A 20964-nucleotide genomic window follows, 5' to 3' on the forward strand; every position below is an offset into this window, starting at 1 on the left:
TGGGTGGTGGTTTTATTAAATTGATTTCCAACGTTTTGCCTTAATTCCATGACTTAATCCATTTAAGGTGCGCTCTTCACATAGAAAATAACATAGGCGCTGTGCGGTAGGACAACCCAATTTTTTTCTGAAGCGAGTCAATGCAGTTAAGTGGACACAAACCCAGTATCGTCTGTAGAGAAGGCTATCTTTCAAAAATAAACTTACAGGGCTGACCAGCTGTGGAAATTATGGCAATTTCACCCACGAGATCACGTTGAGATCTGCCATACTTTCCAGACTGGGGGCTGATAGGGACGAATCCAGGGGAAAGAAGTAAATATTCTTAAATCTTGATTACATTTTTAGTATGTCTGGACCTGTTTTTGTTTTACAGTAACGAAACAAGTTCTTAAAAATGAAATAAATTTGTTCTGTGGAACCCACACTTACCTAAATAAATTTCGCAATATAAACCCTGGACGAAAATGACCAATGTCCCAATTCCTACCAACACCACAACACAATGATTTACAAACATTTTTTTACAGATGCTTTATTGAATGTTTGCAGGGGCTTATTCTGGTGGACGTCTTCTGTTTAGGAAGAACCTTGTAAATTCTGTCAATAAGTCCAAACGTTTTAGATCTGTTTTCTTAAACGTGTGCTCTGGGCCATATGGACACAAATCTTGGCTAAACAGAAGATTTTTAACTAATACAAACAAGTTAGTCAAAACAATGCCACAAAAATCAATTGCGTAAGTGTTTTGTTTTTGTCGCATGCATATATTGAGTTTTTTTAGAAATATTTTATGGACTTAAATCTTAACAGTAAAATAAACTAATTTTGTTTCTTTGTTTTGTATACCCTTTCATGAAATATTTTTTGTAGATCATTTTTCTCCAGCAAAAGTTCCTCAAATAAACTTACAGAAACTGTAAAACCTTTAACGGATTATGTGAAATCACTTAAAGAGGAAGTTCCTAATAGTGAGAAGCCTACTAAAGTTTTAGAACCCACTTTAAATGTAAGTCCACTAAAGAATGGAAAGCGCAAACGAAGAGCGGTACTTAGTGACTCATCTGACGATGAAGTAAGTGGGCCAGAGGTGAAAGATGAAAATGGAAAACTACCAGTTAAGGAAGAAAGTGATGTACGTAAAACTAATTTTGTCTCAGTGATAAATTTCTCACAAGCACAAATTGTACATACGGGCCATTCCATGTCAATTCACACAGTCAAGAAATTCAACCTCTCCGATTTTCCTTAAATTTTACACACCTTTTCACTATCCTATATAATGAACACCTGCAAAATTTGAGCGTAATTTGTTGAGAAATGCCAGAGTTATGAAGCTTTTAGTTTGGGGGGTTCTGCCGAGGGGGCGCAATTTTTCCATTTTGAACCATGTTTGCCGCCTTATTACTGCTAAACTAAATAAAGTAACAACCCAATATTTTTACATGTGATAGTACTTCTAACAAATATTTAAAAAAAAAACATAGTTTACATTGTCACTCTAAAAGGTCAAAGGTCATAGACATCCAAAGTTGGCCTTTCCCAACACTCGGCTGAAATTTTCCCTAATTTTGAAATTTCGTCAAGACCCCATTTTTAAGTGCAATTGGCTAAAAATGGGTATAAATGTTGTTTATAGGATTCTCTCTGAACTGCGAAAATTTCAGCACAAAATATTAAAGGGGTTGGGAGATATTTATTGTGAAACATGGGTTGAAATGAAAAAAAGCAAAAAGTGGGGTCCTTTTAATATACCGGTTACCCATGACCCCAGTGAAAATTTGCACTGAAATTTTGTCCACATATTTACTAAGATATGACAAGTCTACCATGCAAAATTAATTCATGGTTCTCAATGATTTCTGATAGAAATTCTGTGTCAAATTCGGACAAAAACGCGAAAAATTACAAATAAAAAAAATTAAAATGTATTTGTAATTGTGTTTTTAATTGTGTAGTTTTTAATTATTGTTACCTCACAAAACACAAGCACAAAACACAACTCTTGCGCGTCTAGTTTTGGCAATATAATTGTGTCAGCATATATATCACAATCAAGTTGTTTAATATTTCACAATTTTGAAAAGCTATAAAAGTGAGTTTTAGTTTGCTAGTGTAAATTCTTTGTCATTACAGAAAACAAGGTTTTACATAGCACACCAAATGTGGCAGCGTGCCTGGCGAGAAATGCATGAATTTTTTTAAATTATACAGTAATATGGCAAATAATAGAAAAATATTCCAGTTATTAAGTTGTACACTTGTACATTACAGTTATCAAGTATTTTTTGTGAGGTAACAATAGTTAAAAACACGATTACAAATACATTTTAATTTTTGTTTTATTTGTAAATTTTCGCGTTTTTGTCCAAATTCGACACAGAATTTCTATCAGAAAACATTGAGAACCATGAATTAATTTTGCATGGTAGACTTGTCATATCTTAGTAAATATGTGGACAAAATTTCAGTGCAAATTTTCACTGGGGTTATGGGTAACCGGGATATTAAAGGAACCCCACTTTTTGCTTTTTTTCATTTCAACCCATGTTTAACAATAAATATCTCCCAACCCCTTTAATATTTTGTGCTGAAAATTTCGCAGTTCAGAGAGAATCCTATAAACAACATTTCAACCCATTTTTAGCCAATTGCAATTAAAAATGGGGTCTTGACGAAATTTCAAAATTAGGGAAAATTTTAGCCGAGTGCTGGGAAAGGCCAACTTTGGATGTCTATGACCTTTGACCTTTTAGAGTGACAATGCAAACTATGTTTTTTTTTAAATATTTGGTAGAAATACTATCACATGTAAAAATATTGGGTTGTTACTTTATTTAATTTAGCAGTAATAAGGCGTCAAACATGGTCCAAAATGGAAAAATTGCGCCCCCTCGCGAAACCCCCAAACTAAAAGCTTCATAACTCTGGCATTTCTCAACAAATTACGCTCAAATTTTGCAGGTGTTCATTATATAGGATAGGGAAAAGGTGTGTAAAATTTAAGGAAAATCGGAGAGGTTGAATTTCTCGACTGTGTGAATTGACACGGAATGGCCCATACCCTGTATTTTCATTTTCACTTTTTCACAACCAAACAACCACACTTAAAGTAACACAAAAAAGACTCTGAACTGAGATATACATATGTCACAGTCAGTTGGGTGTTGGTCAGTTGCCAGTCGGGCGAGTGCCAAATCCACACTCGCCTGAAATATCAGCCCTTTTTACCATGTTAGATGAACTCTTTCGATGTTGTATTTGCACCAGCATGTATTGTTAACATTTACCTATAATTAACCTATATTCATTGAAGTTAAGTTAAACATAATTTGCCACATTTTATATATATATATATATATATATTTACAGGCAAGTTCAGACTGCTCTTTAAATCCACCCAGAGATGTTAATCTAACTCCAAATGGAACTGTAAAAAGAAAAACAGGTAATAGTTGTGTTAAATAATTGTCCCTAAAGCTTAAAGCACTTGGACTAAAAGTAAATATAAAAAATATATAGCCAGTACAGTACTTTCTATTCAACCTCATGCTTGCTGTCCTAACTCATACAATTTTAACAGCGAGAAAAACTGCTCCAGCTGCTAAGAAAAAGAAGCTTTTTAATAGCAAGCCATCTGAAGTAGAAGCAGTCCAACAGGAGAAAAAGACCAAAGTATTTCTTTTTTCTTTTTTCAAAATGACCTTAATGAAAGCCCTCTCGAGGAAGCTAAAAAATATTATGCTTAAAAAGGTTAGGCTTTTAAAAAATTCTTATAAAAGCAATTTGTTGTGTTTTGCGGATTGAAGAATGGTTGTACAGTTTTTCTTAACCGACTCTTGTATGGTTTGTGAATTTACGATGTTTTTATTTTTAGATAGATGAGAAAAATGAACCAATGCCCAAAGAGGAAGATGTTACAAATGATACAAAGAAAGAAGTTACTGGAGATAAATCTCCTAAAAAAGTAACTAAATCAATATCAACCAGTGATTCTGAAACAAACAAAGATACTACTTCACCAAGTAGTATTAAATCCAAGAAACAGTCATCCAAAGTCAAAAAGTCAGCTGAAAAGACAAAGAAGTCTATTAAAAAAACAGCAAGCAAATCTTCCTTGTCAAATAAAAGCAGTGATTCGGGGTCTGATAGTGGAGACAAGGAAATAAAGCCCGAAAAAAAATCACCATCAAAAGCGTAATAAGTTTACTTTTCTTTGGATTTGAGTGTTGGTCCAACAAATTATTTTATATAGTACAGTACACATTTAACTAGTACTGTTTTTTCTAATTACTTATCAACTTAAATTATATAGTTGCAGCTTTGTTGACTGAATGATAACATACAATACAAGTTATTTTTATAAGACCTTTATTGGAACTGCATACCCAGCCTGATTGGGCAATTACCTAATATTACATGTTTTATCCAATTAGAGCAAACAGCTTTTTTCAACCAAAAAGCCAAAGCAAGAATACATCTAAAAAGGAGGAAGCAAAAGTTTCTACAAAAACAGGATATAATCCTGGAGCAAAGAACTATCACCCAATTGATGATGCATGCTGGAAACAAGGACAAAAGTGTGTTTTACTGTTGATTAACACTATTTTTCACTACATTTTACTTTTTTAACATATTTCAATAGAATCCCCTACATGGCACTTGCAACTACATTTAGTCTTATTGAAGAAATATCTGGAAGGTATTTACATATTAGTTGTTTTTGATATATTTTTAGAAAATGGTATTGTCCTTCTAACTTTACAAAAAAGTTTACAAAAGTTTAAACTGTTTCTAGGTTGCGAACCATTGAAATTTTGTCCAATTTTCTTCGAAGCGTGATTGCTTTGTCACCAAATGAGCTATCAACCTGTGTTTACCTAAGTTTAAATAAACTTGGCCCTGCTTATGAAGGTGTGGAACTTGGAATCGGTGAGTTAATTAAATATATATATATATATCTAGACATAATTGGTTTTGTATAAAAACAATGATATTAACTTATTATAATAGGTAAAGCTTAGCTGTATTTAAAAGAAAAATCAGCATTTTATTTTTAAGGTAACTTTAATGTTTGTATTCACAAAAATTTAAACTTGTTGCAGGAGAGAGTTTGTTGGTAAAAGCAGTTGCTGAAACAACAGGGCGAAATGTAGCCAAGATCAAAGCAGATGTTGCTAACACTGGGGACCTTGGTATTGTGGCAGAGGTGAAGATTTTAAGTCTATACAATTGGAAACATTTTTTAGACCAGTAGCCGGACTATTATAACTGTCATTTACTACACTACATGACAAAAATATAACTTATCAAAATACTTTATTATTTACTAAAACTAGGCTGTATCTATGTACGACGTTTGTCCTGCCCCATTTAGACCACGCAAATACAAAACAAGGAAGTGTGAACTTGGGAAGATATATTTAAAGCAGTTTCAACTTTTTTTCCCTCGCCTAACGCACCTGCCTCGTTTTGTCCCCCAGAACAGTCGCAGCAACCAACGTATGATGTTTACTCCCGCGCCGCTCACGTTAGACGGAGTGTTTAAAAAGCTCAAGCAAATATCAGCCATTACCGGCGGATCAGTAAGTGGGATTTTTTTTATTGCAGACAAAACAATAGAACTTTTGGCAACCTTGCGTTTTGTTAAAAAAATGTTTTGTCATTATGGGTACTAATTGACAATGTGTTTTTACAAAATTTTGAGACCTTGTCAATAATTTATTATTTATATTACCATTAAGCAAAATATTTCTTTGTGCAGTCGATGAGCCAGAAGGTCGAACTGGTGAAAAGTCTTCTGGTTGCATGTCAAAAATGCGAGGCAAGATACCTTATCAGGTAAGCAGTCTGTTTATATTATTATTATTATGTGAAAAATAGTTACACAAATGTACTTTATATAAAATCGACATCTATCGTAACACCAAACTCACCGTGATGTTCCATAGTTGCAGTGGCCACTTAAAAAGTTTTGAAAACTAGTCCCAACTTTTTTAGGTCGCTTGGAGGAAAGCTAAGGATAGGACTGGCCGAGCAATCCGTGCTTGTTGCTATTGGCAACGCCGCCTTCCTAACTCCTCCTGGGCAAGGTAATATTGTATTTGCTGTTTGGCAAAAAAATGAAACAGGGTGCCCCGAAATAACACGCTTTGTAAAAGAAGATAGTATAGAATTTTAATCTGCGTGGAAACGCTTCATAGGATCATATCACCTGAACTCTAGCACAGATCAATTACAATTTTCTAGTGTAATAGGCCATAACACCCTTCAAGATAAATACTTTTTATGTAGTAGATCCTGGCAATTTGTATTAATGTTTGGTCATTTTAAATTAAAAAAGGCTTTTTTTTTCAGAATATTGTTGCTTCATTAGTCTTATATTTGGTATGGTGCATTGCAGTGTAACGAAAACCTAAAAAAAAAAAATTTTCGCAGACTTTCCACCAAACATTTTAAACGCCGGCCAAGGCATGTCTGCTGACAGTCTAAAGGCAAAAATGGACGAAAAGGCCCTTATAGTGAAAACGACGTATTGGTAAGCAATTAGATTGGAGAATTTTCTATAGGTTGTGATGTGTTGCTCCTAAACGCGAAATAACACTTTATCTAATAGTAATATTTATGTACGATGTTCTGACGTTTTAACTTGATACCTGTTTTCACATATAAAATGAAATAGTTACAAAACATATTTGCAATTTTAAACCACTTTATGATGTTATAGACTGGAGTTTTTCAGAATGCAGCATACGTCAAGAACTCAATTTGAAAGCTGTTTTAAGGCGCTTTCTCAACTACTGTAGGTCGGCAATATATGCCTTGCTTACATAGGCGCCGAACTTTCGAAATCCCAGGGCGTTTTTTGAAACAGCCTTCAAAAAGGGGAGTCCCGAAATTTCAACTTAGGGCGTTCCCCTAATTTTTTGTCTGCCTAATCAAAAATGACGTCGTGTGATTGCAATATGTTATTCGGCGTTTACAATTTAGGAAATAGGTTAACACTTGTATATTCTAGCCTCAGTAATTGGCTTCACGCATCTTTTATCACAGAAGATTTTTCACTAAACATAAATTTCGCATCAGCTTAAGCTTGACCTACGTTAGCGCGACCTGGTCATAAAGTAGTGACGGGAATGACGTTACAAAATAGTAAAGAGAATGACGTCATAAAAAATACAACCAGACACAGCCAATAAACGTCCAGCAAAAGCGAACCTTTAAGACGTAAAGCGAACTCGTGCTTTGAAACCGCTCAGTGTGCAATCGTTTACATCAGGCGAGGAACTAGACCAAGACGCTAAGTACGTGTGATTGATTTTGGAAGAATCATAATTCGACTATTAGCAGTGCAGTTTCCCAAGTTTCATGTAAGGGACCACGCTAAATTACAAGCTAGTCTTTCGCCACCTGCAAAACGATATCATTTTTCCGGGTTGAATTATGCCACATCTGCGCCGAGTAGTATGTCAAGTTAGCTAAAATACAAGCTGCGGTTTAGAGAAAATAAGTTGTGTCAATTGCACACCAAACACGTGGTCTTTGGATATGAAAATAATTTTGCGGCAACTATCATTACATAAAAAAGGCGACTTTGAAAAAAACATCCCGCGTTTACGGTCGACCACACAAGACACGAAAAACAGCGTTTTGTGGTTGATTTTGGTTTTGCATTAGATAAGACGTGTGCCCAATTACATTAAAAACATTGCCGCTTTGGACGGTGAGTTAAACCCTGACAAAAACAAACAAAAAACGATAATATCACTTGCGAAAATGAGGGGGGTGCCGAACCCCCAACCAGGCCGTCAATACGCCACCGCTCATTACCAACAAAACGTAGCAGGTCTCCCTAACCGATTTTGCGATTCCGTATATATATGTTTAAAACATCCGTTAAGTCTCATGTAATTTTGTCAGAATTAATTGTACTTCAAGATAATGCGTGCTTTGTTCTGTATTAAAATGATGAAGGACGAAGGTTAGTAGCAATCTGCTTTGAGCAGTGTTCTTAACTTATTATCCGCCATAGCAAACGTGCAGAAGGAGCGAGCGAAGCGAGGGCAAATTTTTTGGGCTATACCGATATTAAAGATTAAAGAGACTTGTTCGAGAGGAGTCGGCGTTATTGAACGAGGATTTTTGTATATATTTGGCGTTTAAAAGCTTATGTTCGGAATATTACGTCTATTTATCGATTTGAGTGACCAAACGTCTTAGCATTTTAAACACTAGGAATTATGACTCTAGACCAGTGGTTCTTAACCTTTTTTCTTTCGTGGCCCATTTTCGTTTCACATAAATTTTGTGGCCCAATAATTTTTTATGAAAAAACAAACTATAAAAAAGGTTTAGAACAAAAAATAGTGGAGCATATATCAAAACAGATTATTATTTATTCAACCGTGCATTAGTGAGGTACTTGCTTCTGAACAATAAATTTACGTTTCATTTACATCCCTAGCCATTATTCCTGTAAAATTAGGTATAGTGACACAAATGAAACTAAATTCTTCAATAAATCTAGCTTTTTTTAATTTTTCTGTGGTCCACCTAAAAAGCTTCCATGGCCCACCAGTGAGCCATGGCCCACTGGTTGAGAACCGCTGCTCTAGACAAAGCAATATGTTATTCGGCGTTTACAATTTAGGAAATAGGTTAACACTTGTATATTTTAGCCTCAGTAATTGGCTTCACGCATCTTTTATCACAGAAGATTTTTCGCTAAACATAAATTTCGCATCAGCTTAAGCTTGACCTACGTTAACGCGACCTGGTATTTCGTATTTTCAGCGCCGCTTCGGTTTATTAGGTGCGAAAACGAACACTTTCGCATATGGTGTTTCTCCCCATGTAATTCAGGAAAGTCGCGCATACTGTTAGTGAACCACGATTGTGCTTCTAGCAGTGTCCATTGCGCTAGCTTTGATATATGGTTCACATAAGTGGAGTTGCACACTAATTGCGCCTGAAACCAGGTCGAATTTCAGGGCGTTTTGACGCCCTGCAAGAAATCCAGGGCGTCAAAAAACGCTCTGCACACCCACGTTCGGCGCCTATACTTGCTTACCATGTTTCGCGTATTTTAGCGAACTACCAAACTACGATGTAATCATCAGTAAAATGACCGAGCATGGAATCGACGCACTTCCCCAGCATTGCAAACTCACTCCAGGTGACCCACTTTCTAATTTCGTTTAAAAAATAAAAATACATTGAGCTTTGATTGTTTTCAAACGTACTCTTTTTTTTGGCGAAAAAACAAACACCACACTTCGAAGTAAGGTCCCGGTCTGAGTGTTACTTAGCTGGTGTTCACTGTTCTCTGATGACATTATTACTTTGTGTCATGTTGCTTATATTTCGGCACTCAAGTCAAAATAATGGCCTAAACCCACTAGCATTGATACTAAAGAAACTTAGCATCTAAAAATTAAGAAACAATCCTTTTTCATATATAAAGATATAGATAGCAGAAAAGTGTCATTTTTATCAAAACGACAGGAATTCCTCTCAAACCAATGCTGGCTCACCCGACCAAGGGGGTGTCCGAGGTGCTGAGCAGATTCGAGAAAAGCGCATTCACGTGCGAATACAAGTACGACGGCGAGAGAGCGCAAATCCACGTCCTGGAAAGTGGCGAGGTAGTGTACTTGTATTTAAGGAATTTGAAGTTCTAGTGGTTCAACTCATTACTAGTCCTACACTAGGTGGGTGCCACCGATCCGACGGATTTTACCCACGGAAGGCGATTAAACGCAACGTATACGCTAAGTCAGTCGTTCTTTGACGTTTTTTTATATTTCTCCCTTACAAATCCAAATACTGTCAATTCCTCTGCAGTAAAATACACAAAACTATTCCACTTTTCTTTAGTTTCGATGAACCCTGCTGACAGAAAACCAAACCTACAAACCTACAGTGAAACAGACACCAATTTTTTTTTTAATTTTGAAAATATTGCATGTAAAACGACAAGAAACACATATGCGCCAAATAAAGACTGACCCAAGTGAAGAAAAAAGTTAAACGAGATTTTTTTATGCATTTAAATGCCCAGTTTTATCTCCTTATCTTAGTATAAAGTGGTTTTACAGTCTTAACAAATGTGTTAACCGCATTGAAGCAGTACTTCGATAAATTTTTTACTTGCTGTACATTAACGGGTCTTTTTTTAACAATTTTTAGCAGGACACTTATAAATTTAAACGTTTTTTGTTTCCTTATTACCAAATTTTGCGGTTTTACGGTCTTTGTGAAAAGTCTAAAGACGCTTCAAATTCTGGGTGTTTTGCGTTGGTTACCCAAACCATGGCGGATCAGATGACATTGCGTGTTTTAACGAAATGGCATTTAGAAAATGAAATCCGAAAGTGTTATCTTGTACTTTATGCAAAATGAAAAAATGTATCAAAAATATGTAAGGTTTCGAAAAGTAAAAAAGTATTTGTGAAAGTTAAGGTTTACTTGAGCACTGAGCAGGCATTAGGACCAGAAAACATTTAAAGCTGTGCGCCATTCAAAAGGTAACCCAAAGAATAAATCAGGTTGATCCCTGTCAGGTAATTATTACTCGGTATTGGGACTGCACATCATTTAATAATGTTTTTCTACAAAAAACGAAAACGCTTGGTGCTACTTAAATTCTTCAAAAGTTTATCGATTATTTTTTTTACTTTTGATGCTTTAGTTTAGCTCTTAATGCGTTACTATGACGTGCTTGCTCTTTATACTAAATACAGGTGAAAATATACAGTCGAAACCAGGAGGATAACACAACCAAGTATCCAGATATCGTGGCTCGCATTCCTTCAGTAAGTTATATTTTATCGTCACTCTTGCGTACAAACTTCGACACTCAAGAAGTTACATAAAATGCTATTTTGCTTTCTAAATCTAACCTCTAAACTTTGTTGATTATGATTTACGTTTTGATTTCTTTTTTGTTGATTAATTGCAAACTTTTTGCGTCAGGCTCTTGGCGATGATGTCAAATCTTGCGTCATCGATTCGGAAGCAGTCGCCTGGGACCCGGAAAAGAAGCGAATCCTCCCATTTCAGGTATTCGACGAATGGAAACTGAAATCCATGTTATCGCTTAACGTGAAACTCCACTCTGTTACTGGGGTTGCTTATGGTTAATTAAATATAAGTAACGCAGTAGAATGTTTCCATAATTTTAATCAAAAGCAACAAATCTTTTTCATATGTTTATCAAATCTTATGCAAGACCGCGTTTTAAAACTTGAAAGCACTGAAAATGACTGTTAGCAATGCTGCAAGTAATATTCTACAGAGTTATAAATTATTAAATTCTCGTTGAACATATGTAAATTGAGCGACAAAAAAAATGTTTTTAGGTTCTCACAACGCGAAAGAGAAAGGACGCCGATGTGTCATCTATAAAAGTCCATGTTTGCATCTACGCCTTTGATCTTTTATATCTGAATGGAGAGGCGAGTAAAGCAAGATCTCTGCAAAATCGATCAACATATCTTCTCAACACAAACCATGCTGTCCGCCACTTTAAAATTTATTGCTTAACTAATTTGTATTTTTAGATTTTATTTTGTCAAGTCGAGTAACTTAAGAATATTGCCTTTCCTTCACAACAAAAATAAAAGTTCGTAAAAACAAACAATTCAGGTTTATAAGGCGTTTCATAACATTTGTTAATTCGTTTTAATGGTCACCGGGTGTCATGAGCGAGGACTGAATAGTTTAAGCACTAAGCAGTTAAACAAAACTTTTAATACATAACCTACATTTTATTAACATCAGAACTTATATACATATTACCATAAAAAATATTGCTTGTCCCCCTAAGTGGCGTTGACTATTTTACTTGTACCTCAAGTAGCCATAGAATTAACGACATGATTACGATTGCAGTCCCTGGTCCGCCAGCCGTTTAGGAAGCGACGCCAACTGCTGTTGGACAACCTTAAAGAAGTCGAAGGACAGCTCGTGTTCGCCAAACACCGCGACACCAACGATACAGAAGAGATCGCCGAGTTTCTCGAAGATTCTGTACAGGGTTAGTTTTCATAGAGTGGTGTTGAATAGTAACAAACATTGGCAAACATTGGTATTTGATAAGTAGGGTAGTAACGACTTATACTCGCCTCGGCTTCGGGGACTTGTTTAGGGGATCTTGTTTAGTGTTAGAGAAATCAGGTGGCACTGTATAAAGATAAAGAAGATTGTATTTGATTCTTCATCAGGTCAAAGTATAAATGAAAACAATTAAAATGAACGTAAAAGCACAGGCGCAAGTAAAAGGCGATAAGAATGTGCGAAGGCTTGTCGAGAATCAAATACAATTTGTCTTTATACAGTGCCACCTGATTTCTCTATTTAGAATTAGGACAAATACGGCCATATACAATGTTTAGTATTAGTAATCTCTTTAAATGTCGATTTTCGCTTTTATTTTTTTTTTTAATTTTGCTTTTACTAAAACTAAAATTAAATAAGGTATCACACGTTTACTTTTTTATTGGTCAACAATCCCATATTTTCTCGCTGTAATGCAGCTAAACTAAAAAAATACCACACCTCTAGAAAGAATTGTCTCCTCGACAAGAGTAAAGTAAAACTTGTGTTTCATTTTTTTGTGTTATCTCCAGGAAATTGCGAAGGTCTGATGGTCAAAACCCTGGACATAGATGCAACTTACGAAATAGCCAAACGGTCGCACAACTGGCTAAAAGTCAAAAAGGTATCGCTTGAACAAGAAATGTATTTATTGGAGAATTGCGACACACAGGCTGTGTTGCTCATAACGACGCTTAAAAGGACTGCGACTGTAACAAGTATCAACCTACTGTCTTCTAAAATAAGAAAACTTTTTTTACTGATAAATGGTTGGAGTGAACTGCCTTCACCATGATTCGCTCCACACTGTGTTTCGCCATTTTTGGACATACAGCATTTTTTAAACAAACTGCATCACCGAGGCAATTAACGCAATAGCCCTGGAAAAGAACGCAGCGGCAATCAGACTTAAAAAACAAGATAATTCTAGTTGCCTAGTTCAACGAATGAGAGTGACATGCTGGTAATTTTTACTAGTTTGTGCTGATGTACCCCAACTCAGTTCTAATCTAATTTTTGACGGTCTTGCTTCACGCTTACAGTACTGCTTAACAGCACTTTCCCTTGTGGAAATAAAATACAACATGTTACCACAGGACTACCTGGAGGGCATGGGTGACACTCTTGATCTTGTGGTAATTGGAGGTTACCGGGGCAAGGGCAAGAGGGTCGGCACCTACGGAGGATTTCTTCTCGCCTGTTACGACGAAGAGAGCGAGGAATACCAGAGCATTTGCAAGGTGAATTTACCAAACTTTTTTTTGTTTAATTAGAGCCTATATTAAAAAACGAATTCAATTAGGTAGCAAACATAGTTCCCTTCGTAATACTAAACTTTGACGCCACGTCTATAAACTTAAATCTTGTCTAAAAACTTTTTTTTTTGGTAATAAATATAAACTACCAAGCCATGTCAACTAGTTCGATATATATCTTTCTAGATTCATTTTGGCGAAAGAAACGTTAGTTTCTTAGTTTCTATTCACGTTTTGCAGATTTATGTAATTAATTATATAATTTAATATATTTCGGAAAAGTGCCTTAACGAAACTCGTGCTAATTATCAATTTGAAAGCGTGTTTTACTTTAATACTTTGATGTAAAAGTGTAAAGAAAATTGGGCCCACCTAAATGTATAAATAAATGGCCTTGTCGATCGTCCTATTTAAAATTTTTAAGAACTGAATTTACATTTACGTCACACGACCTATTTTGAGAGCATGCAGAGCGTTAAAACGCGTGAATAAACATAACGAACAAAGTTATTTGCTAAGCGGTTCGCCTAAAGGGCACCACGTTGTGTATAATTTCACGTTTGCCTTTGCTTACAACCATGCAATGTTAAATCCATTTGTAGATTTGTTTATTATGTTTATGTTTCGCAAACATTTTTTGTCTAAATAACCTAATTTAACTTGCAGATTGGAACAGGATTCACAGACCAAAGTCTAGCCGAGCATGCGACTTTCTTCAAAGAACATTTGATCGATCAACCAAAATCGTATTACAGGTCTCGTAGATTTTATAAAAGAAAAATTTCAGTTTTATAAATATATAAATATTATAAAATTTCTTGACAAATTGGAAGTGCAAAATATTAAACACAAAGAATATTTAGCACCATGTTTAAACCTTCAAATACAGTTTGACTTGTGTAAGCTATAAACTAGTCGCAATTCAACAGGATTTAAAGTGGGACAGATTGAACTTTTGTCTATGACGCAACAATTTAAGACTTATATTTTTACGTCTCCCTAATTCGGGTTACATCTTGAACTTATTAAAGACAGTTTTTGTTTTAATGCCTTTGAATTTTCTGCGGTGTTTCTGACATGATGTTTAATATGAATTACCGCAGGCTAAATGACAGCCAAGCTGACCAGTGGTTCGAGCCAGTTCAAGTGTGGGAAGTTAAAGCGGCCGATTTGTCGGTATCTCCGGTTTACGCGGCAGCAAACGGCATCGTAAGTGGCAGCTCCCTGCCAAAACCACACGTTGCTTGTGACCTAATTAACTTTGGTGGTTTGTCGATTCCTGGCAATGTTGTCTGACGCGTTTCTCATCTTGGTGGTTAATTTTAATCAATCGATTTCAAGCAGTATCGGATTCTCTAATATAAGCCGTAGGGGATAGTAATGAAATTGTCAAATTAATGGTGTCATAAAGATAGCCGAGTATAAAACTGGCCTAGAACTTATGGGTTTTTTTGCCAGAACTCTTAAATCGGTTTGAAGTACATTTACATAATTCGGGAGAAACTTACCCGACAAAACAACTTAAAAACTATAACTGTAAATCTACTTGCCAAATGTTTACATTGGGAGTAAAAATGCTGTTTGCTGGCTTTATTGTAGGTTGACCCACAAAAGGGTATTTCTCTGCGCTTTCCGCGATTCATTCGAATAAGGGATGACAAGAAAACCGAACAAGCAACCAGCAGCATTCAGGTAAAGAGTGGAACTTTAAAAACTCCGTGATTTGCTTCTCTTTCATTGCTATTAGGGTGTGACATCCAACGACTAGAAGGCACTTTTGTTTTACAATTAAAAGGCAATGCCATTAAAATTTATATTTGTCATAATAACCTGTCATGTTATTCAGTTACCTATCTTTCCATATATATATATATTAAACAATGTAACAAATAAAACGATGTACAATTAAGTGAAGGATTTTTTTGTATTACATTAGGTGGCAGAGATGTATCAAACACAACAACAAATACAGAACCAACTGAAAGACAAGGAATCAAACAAAGATACTGATTTTTATTGAGTGTTTGCCAAACACAGTTTAATCAATTGCACAATTGGTAACATAAATAAGCTTACTCATGTTGATGTCTTTTTGACAAAAGTATTTTGTGGCAAATCATAAGATGTGAATATAAATATATTTACAGTTGTATTGCCAAACTTTTGACATGTTTTTATCAAAGTAAAACAAACTTGGCATTTATTGAAACTGCAGGTTTCTGATTACCTCTATCATGGTTTGGTCTATTTATTATAAAGACCATTCAACATAAAAATGCAAACAGAGCTTATACTGTTACTGTATTAAACAGTTTATTTATATCAGGGGTTGGGAACTTTTTTACCTAAGGGAGCCGTAAAAGCCAAATATTCTTGGTTGTATTTCCAAGAGAGCCATATAATTTTTTTATCTAGTTAAAATGTTGGAAGAAATAGCAATCTGAACAGCGCCCTTTATAATAAAGACCAATCAACATAAAAATGCAAACAGAGCTTCTACTGTTACTGTATTAAACAGTTTATGTATAAAAGTAAGGGAGCCGTAAAAGCCAAATATTCTTGGTTGTATTTTCAAGAGAGCCATATAATTTTTTTCATCTAGTTAAAATGTTGGAAGAAATAGCAATCTGAACAGGGACCTTTATTTTGTTCTGATTTAAAGACATCCCATACAAAGCACGAAAAAATCAATTAGCAATGTTTGCACAACTTTCATTACGGAGCCCCGACGGAAGAGGAATGCCTTTTGGATATAAAGAGATTCCATCAAACGGGATAAAAGTCCCGAAAATACAAATAGAATTGGTGCGAATTGTCAAAAATGTACTACTATGTGTGTTAAAAAAGGAAAAATAGAGTTAGAAAAGCGTACATGGCTAGGTGGTAAATGAAAGCTTGGATTTATCTGCAGACAATATATTCTGTCATCAAAAAATCCATATATGGCTCCTGTGTAGGTTCCCGACCCCTGATTTAAATAGTGGAACACAAAACAGTGGAACGAAGCGGACCCTTTATGAATGTTGATAATCTGGATCAAGTAACAGTATAGTGGTTTTGAGGTAATATAAAAAGTAAAAGCGAATAAAGAATTTTGTCTAAATGGTACATAAAATTTAAAAAGTGTGAATACCAAATGCTTTACGAATTTCCTCATTCATTATCCAAAAAATAACTGACCATGGTGCAATGCGGGACCAGATAGGCACAAATCCCTTGTAAAGGCTCAAAACACCTTCTTGCTTTAGGGTCTTTGTTAGACAATCAAAGGAGGAAGTATAAAACACACCTTTACCTTGTTTGTCTCTCGCTTGGTTCATCATGCGAGTCTTTATAACGTCAGCCGGTGTTCCTAACACTGCTGCAGCAAATCCACTACATGTGCTGGCAAGCATGTGGCAAACCCAATTGTCTTTTAAAGTGGACAACCTGAGAATATTTTGTTTTGCAACATCATAAGTTGTTAAATTGCCAATGTTTACTAATGCAGCTCGTTGTACATTTGGCACCCAACCTGCCCATAAACCTTTAAGTCCACCACTCTTGTATGCTAAACATAGGGCATGGTTGACAGAATTTGTTGTATTATGAGTTACCAATTTCGCACAATTGGAATTTTCAAGTTGCATTCTTACTTTTAATAAGTCCATTGGGCTGGCAATTAGCTGCCCTACTGCACCTGAAATTGCCCCAACCAGAGCAGCTTTCCAAACTGGAAAAGATCCGTCCTTTCTTCGTCCAAAGACGTCATCCCGCAACTTTTCATAAAGTACTGTCCTTATGCTTGTGTAAATAATATGCCTGTAAACGGCAGGCTGTACCCCACTCCACAACTTTGTAATTCCCTCTTTTGTCACAACGCTGTAGGCTGTTCTTATCATTCCGTGTTTTTGCAAAAAAGCTCCATGCCCGTTGGATGCAACCTCGCCTTGAACCTGAAGTCTGGTTTTGGTTAAATCCAGTGGAAAAGTCGCACATTCTGCAATGGCGGAAGCGCCACCAGAAGCACAGAGCTTCAGCAGTATAGTTCTTACTTCATCTGACATCCTACTGAAAAAAATGTTTTGACCATCTATTTAATTCCAGGGTAATTAGACGGCCTGATTCTGCAAGTAATTTACAATAAAGTATTACATCTCCAACATAAAAACGCAAATAAACGGGTAAACGTAACTTGAACTCCCTTTGGCACAACACAAGGAATACCAGCGCCCAACAAACGTTTGACAGACATGCAGAGCTTATGCCCCAGTCTCACGCTTACTACATTCTGTTGTCCACGCATGGATGATTATAGCCTTTGTAGACTAGATCATATAATACTAAATATATTATATAATATGCCAAAGTCTCCACAGAAATGCATTTAAACCAAGGCCAACAACGGCTATAGTTGTTAAAGCCGTAACCTTTTTTGATACAAATTTATAAAACAATAAACTTAATTTGCCAAAGTGTATTATAGTTATACCTAACCAATGGGGCCAGGTTGCAGGCCAAAACCGAACTCAAAAAAGGTCACTGAGTTTGGAAAGCCAAAGCCGCGAAAAACACTTGATAGATTTTAATGAGAGCTGGTAATTATTAGGCAAACGCGCATTATAACGGTATAACGACCAGGGCTGCGGAGTCGGACTCGGGACTCGAGTAAGACCACGTAAAACTACCCGAGTCCCGAGTCCGACATGCGCATGCGCAGTACCAAATTTTAAAACTAATATGGCGGCCAAGTGGAATTGTAAAGGTGGAATATTTTCCAACCATGTATTGTGAGTGAGTGAATTTTACAACGCCTCTATAAGTGGATTGCTGAATATCCACGTTATTTTAGTTACGTAAATTGGCGGAATACAGGCTGTAGAGTCAGGGCCGGACTCGGGACTCGACGAAATCGCACATTTGGCCGGAGTCGGACTCGGGTTATTTTTAACCGACTCCGCAGGCCTGATAACGCGGCAACGTTGATTCAATCAAAATCTTAAATGAATGATTTGATTTAAACATTTGGCGATGTACTTCTCCACTTTCTATTTTACACGAAGCTTTGTGATTGTAATGACTACCGGTTCTACGGTATGCAATCCAGTAGTCCACTTTGTAATTCACATCGTCGCTAACAAAAATACTGTCGTAAGTCCAAATTTATGGTTTTGAGCATTTTAATGTTTGTGTTGACAAAACAGAATAAGTTTAATATATAGGCTAATATTAAGTAATACACACTAAAAGTAGTCATACCATTTAAATTTCTTAGTTACGACAGTTTTTCATAATTGAATTATTCTGTTTAGAAGAAGTTTCGACACTTTCCAACCACTCACTATAACTCCTTTGTTTTATCGGGGTGGTTTAACTTCCGAAATGGCCAACACGAACAGAATCCCATGATATTCCACACCCCTTTGTTCTGTTTTCGACAGTTTTCCCATCGTTGCGCTACTAAACTCGGCGTAAGTCGTTAATATGGTTATTTTATTAAACGGTGGTAACTTTATAAAAAAGGCACACAAAATCCTAGAACTGTCGTAAATGGACACATACAACACTGTTATGCAATTTTATAAGAAACAATTGCATCTACTAGACTTTTAAGAAATTCGTCATATCTCGAGAACTAAAGAAGCTAAAAATACGACACTTTTCGCAAAAAACGTACAAAAATCGAAAAAAAAAAGTACAAAAATCGAAAATTTTTTGGACAGGTTTTGTTATTAGCGACGACATACATTATTTGTGACTATACGTAAACAAAATTTATTTCCAACTTCAGACCTGTAATAGCAAAATAGCTTTCGAAACTGCAACTATTAATTAAGACGGCAACTTTAACTTTACAACGTACCACAGCAGGTGATTTTAACGTGACAATGCCACAATTGTTTTAAATTTGCGTATAGCGGCATAATAGCGCGTACAAATCAAGGGTTGCCAGTTTGGATTTTTTAAAGCCAAATTTGAAAATTTAGGCTTTTTTGAACCTCTTGGGATTTTTTATTGTCAAAAAAAAATCCAAATGAAATTTGGCTTTTTAGGCTTTTTTTGTTTCATTCCAAAATTTCATGAGTTTTATGTTAAGAAGAGATCAAACTATCACAAAAAGAGAAAAATTGCCCCAAAAAATGTACAAAAAGAGATAAAATGCCAATAAATTTTACAAAGCGACAAAAAATTGAGAAAAATTGCCACAAAAAGACAAATTCAATGTACAAGCATGATTGTTTATTTTATTTTCATTAATTTAAGGAAAAACATAAGCTTGTTAAAGTTTGTAGTAGATTTGGCTTTTTTTGGCTTTTTTTTAGGTGAGTTTGGCTTTTTTATTTTTTCCATCTGGCAACCCTGAAATCAAACCCAAACAGCATAACGTCCGAACGTCGAATAACATCTTTGGGTTTTTCACAGCATGTTGATTTGAAGAACAACTTGGCGAATGACTTAACAACATGGTAGGCCCTACATGGCTTAGCATAATAAGAATTTTATTATGTCAAATAAGACGCATATATAACGGATGGAATAGCTACTTGCAGATTTTAACAACATGTCGAATGTAACGTCCACTAACCATTTTAATCGTATATAAGTAGAGCATGTTATATGAAACTCTAGATTGTAATGGCTATTTTTAACTTAAATGACAAGGCGATGAAGGCCAATACTAAAACATCTTTTAGAATTTAGCAATTTTCAGTAAATTAGAGTGGCAATATACAAAAAAAATATTGGCTGCTTTTAAAATGGCAACATTGTAGGCTACAAAAGGGTATTTTAAAAATATCAGTATTGTTTTAAGTTTGGTGTGTATTGTATAAAATCAAACCGTCGTGTATCATATTTTGCGCTTCAAGAAAAAAAATTAAAGAAATAGCAACATTCTGGACGGGGTATAGCTTTTTGATTTTGACAACATGTCGAATTTAGAACGTAACTAGTGGATCGTGTCTATAAGTTAACTGTTTTATTGGCAGTTTTTAGAATGAAATGACAAATTTGACAATTGAATGTCAGCATAACTAAAGGAGCAGAATTTTTAAGATTTTCGAGAGATGTTTCCCAACTAACTCAAAACAGGGACAACCAATCCGCTGCAAAACAGGAGCGCCCCAAAAGGCGCCGTCGAAACTAGGGCGGCCGATGAAACCGCCGATGCCAGCCCGACGGCCCCGATCGTGCCATGCCCCTCCATTAATTTTTGTCGTTATTTTCACCCTTAAGGTCTTATTCCGATGAATTTAATACGTATTCCAACGGGTCTTATTCAGACGATTTAGATCTTATTCTGTCGTGGATATTACAAAAAAAATAATCGCCCTAGTCATTTTACAACACTAAAATGTGCAACTGAAAATAAGAAGGCGGCAAACGTAAAATATTGCGTTTCGTTCCTATTGTTATCTACGAAACTAACGGTTTTATTGTAAAGCACGGCGTCTTCCGTCAAGAGAAATTTTCCCAGCATTGGGTGAAATAAGTTGACCTTATGCAGTTAAACTGGGCACACGTAAGTTAGGAGTGGGGCTTATACGCTTTGCCTCAATTCTGCGATTATAATTTTAGCTTACTTCCCTTTGGTTATAAAGGAAAAATCTGCGAAAAAATGGTGACTCCATAC

The 20964-nt window shown here is 35.7% G+C and overlaps 1 protein-coding gene and 1 pseudogene across 1 annotated transcript; one reads left to right on the forward strand and one right to left on the reverse strand.

The window, feature by feature from the left end:
* The first annotated feature begins 538 nt into the window (after window positions 1–538).
* Window positions 539–16154, forward strand: LOC146160770 (DNA ligase 1-like). The gene is made up of 25 exons (XM_083385656.1): window positions 539–739; window positions 874–1135; window positions 3373–3448; window positions 3584–3675; window positions 3878–4197; window positions 4437–4580; window positions 4646–4702; window positions 4799–4932; window positions 5106–5209; window positions 5484–5585; window positions 5765–5841; window positions 6001–6092; window positions 6439–6538; window positions 9090–9175; window positions 9505–9644; window positions 10743–10814; window positions 10975–11061; window positions 11361–11456; window positions 11893–12037; window positions 12630–12721; window positions 13194–13337; window positions 14019–14107; window positions 14456–14561; window positions 14952–15044; window positions 15289–16154. Exons 1-25 carry the CDS (start codon window positions 543–545, stop codon window positions 15370–15372), a joined length of 2991 nt encoding a protein of 996 aa, XP_083241782.1. The 5' UTR covers window positions 539–542; the 3' UTR covers window positions 15373–16154.
* On the reverse strand, window positions 15296–17448 carry LOC146160771 (mitochondrial uncoupling protein 4 pseudogene; annotated as a pseudogene).
* Between the last annotated feature and the right edge of the window lie 3516 nt (window positions 17449–20964).

The sequence above is a fragment of the Ascidiella aspersa genome, chromosome 3, assembly GCF_963924565.1.
Source record: "Ascidiella aspersa chromosome 3, kaAscAspe10.2, whole genome shotgun sequence".
Classification (NCBI taxonomy): domain Eukaryota; kingdom Metazoa; phylum Chordata; class Ascidiacea; order Phlebobranchia; family Ascidiidae; genus Ascidiella; species Ascidiella aspersa.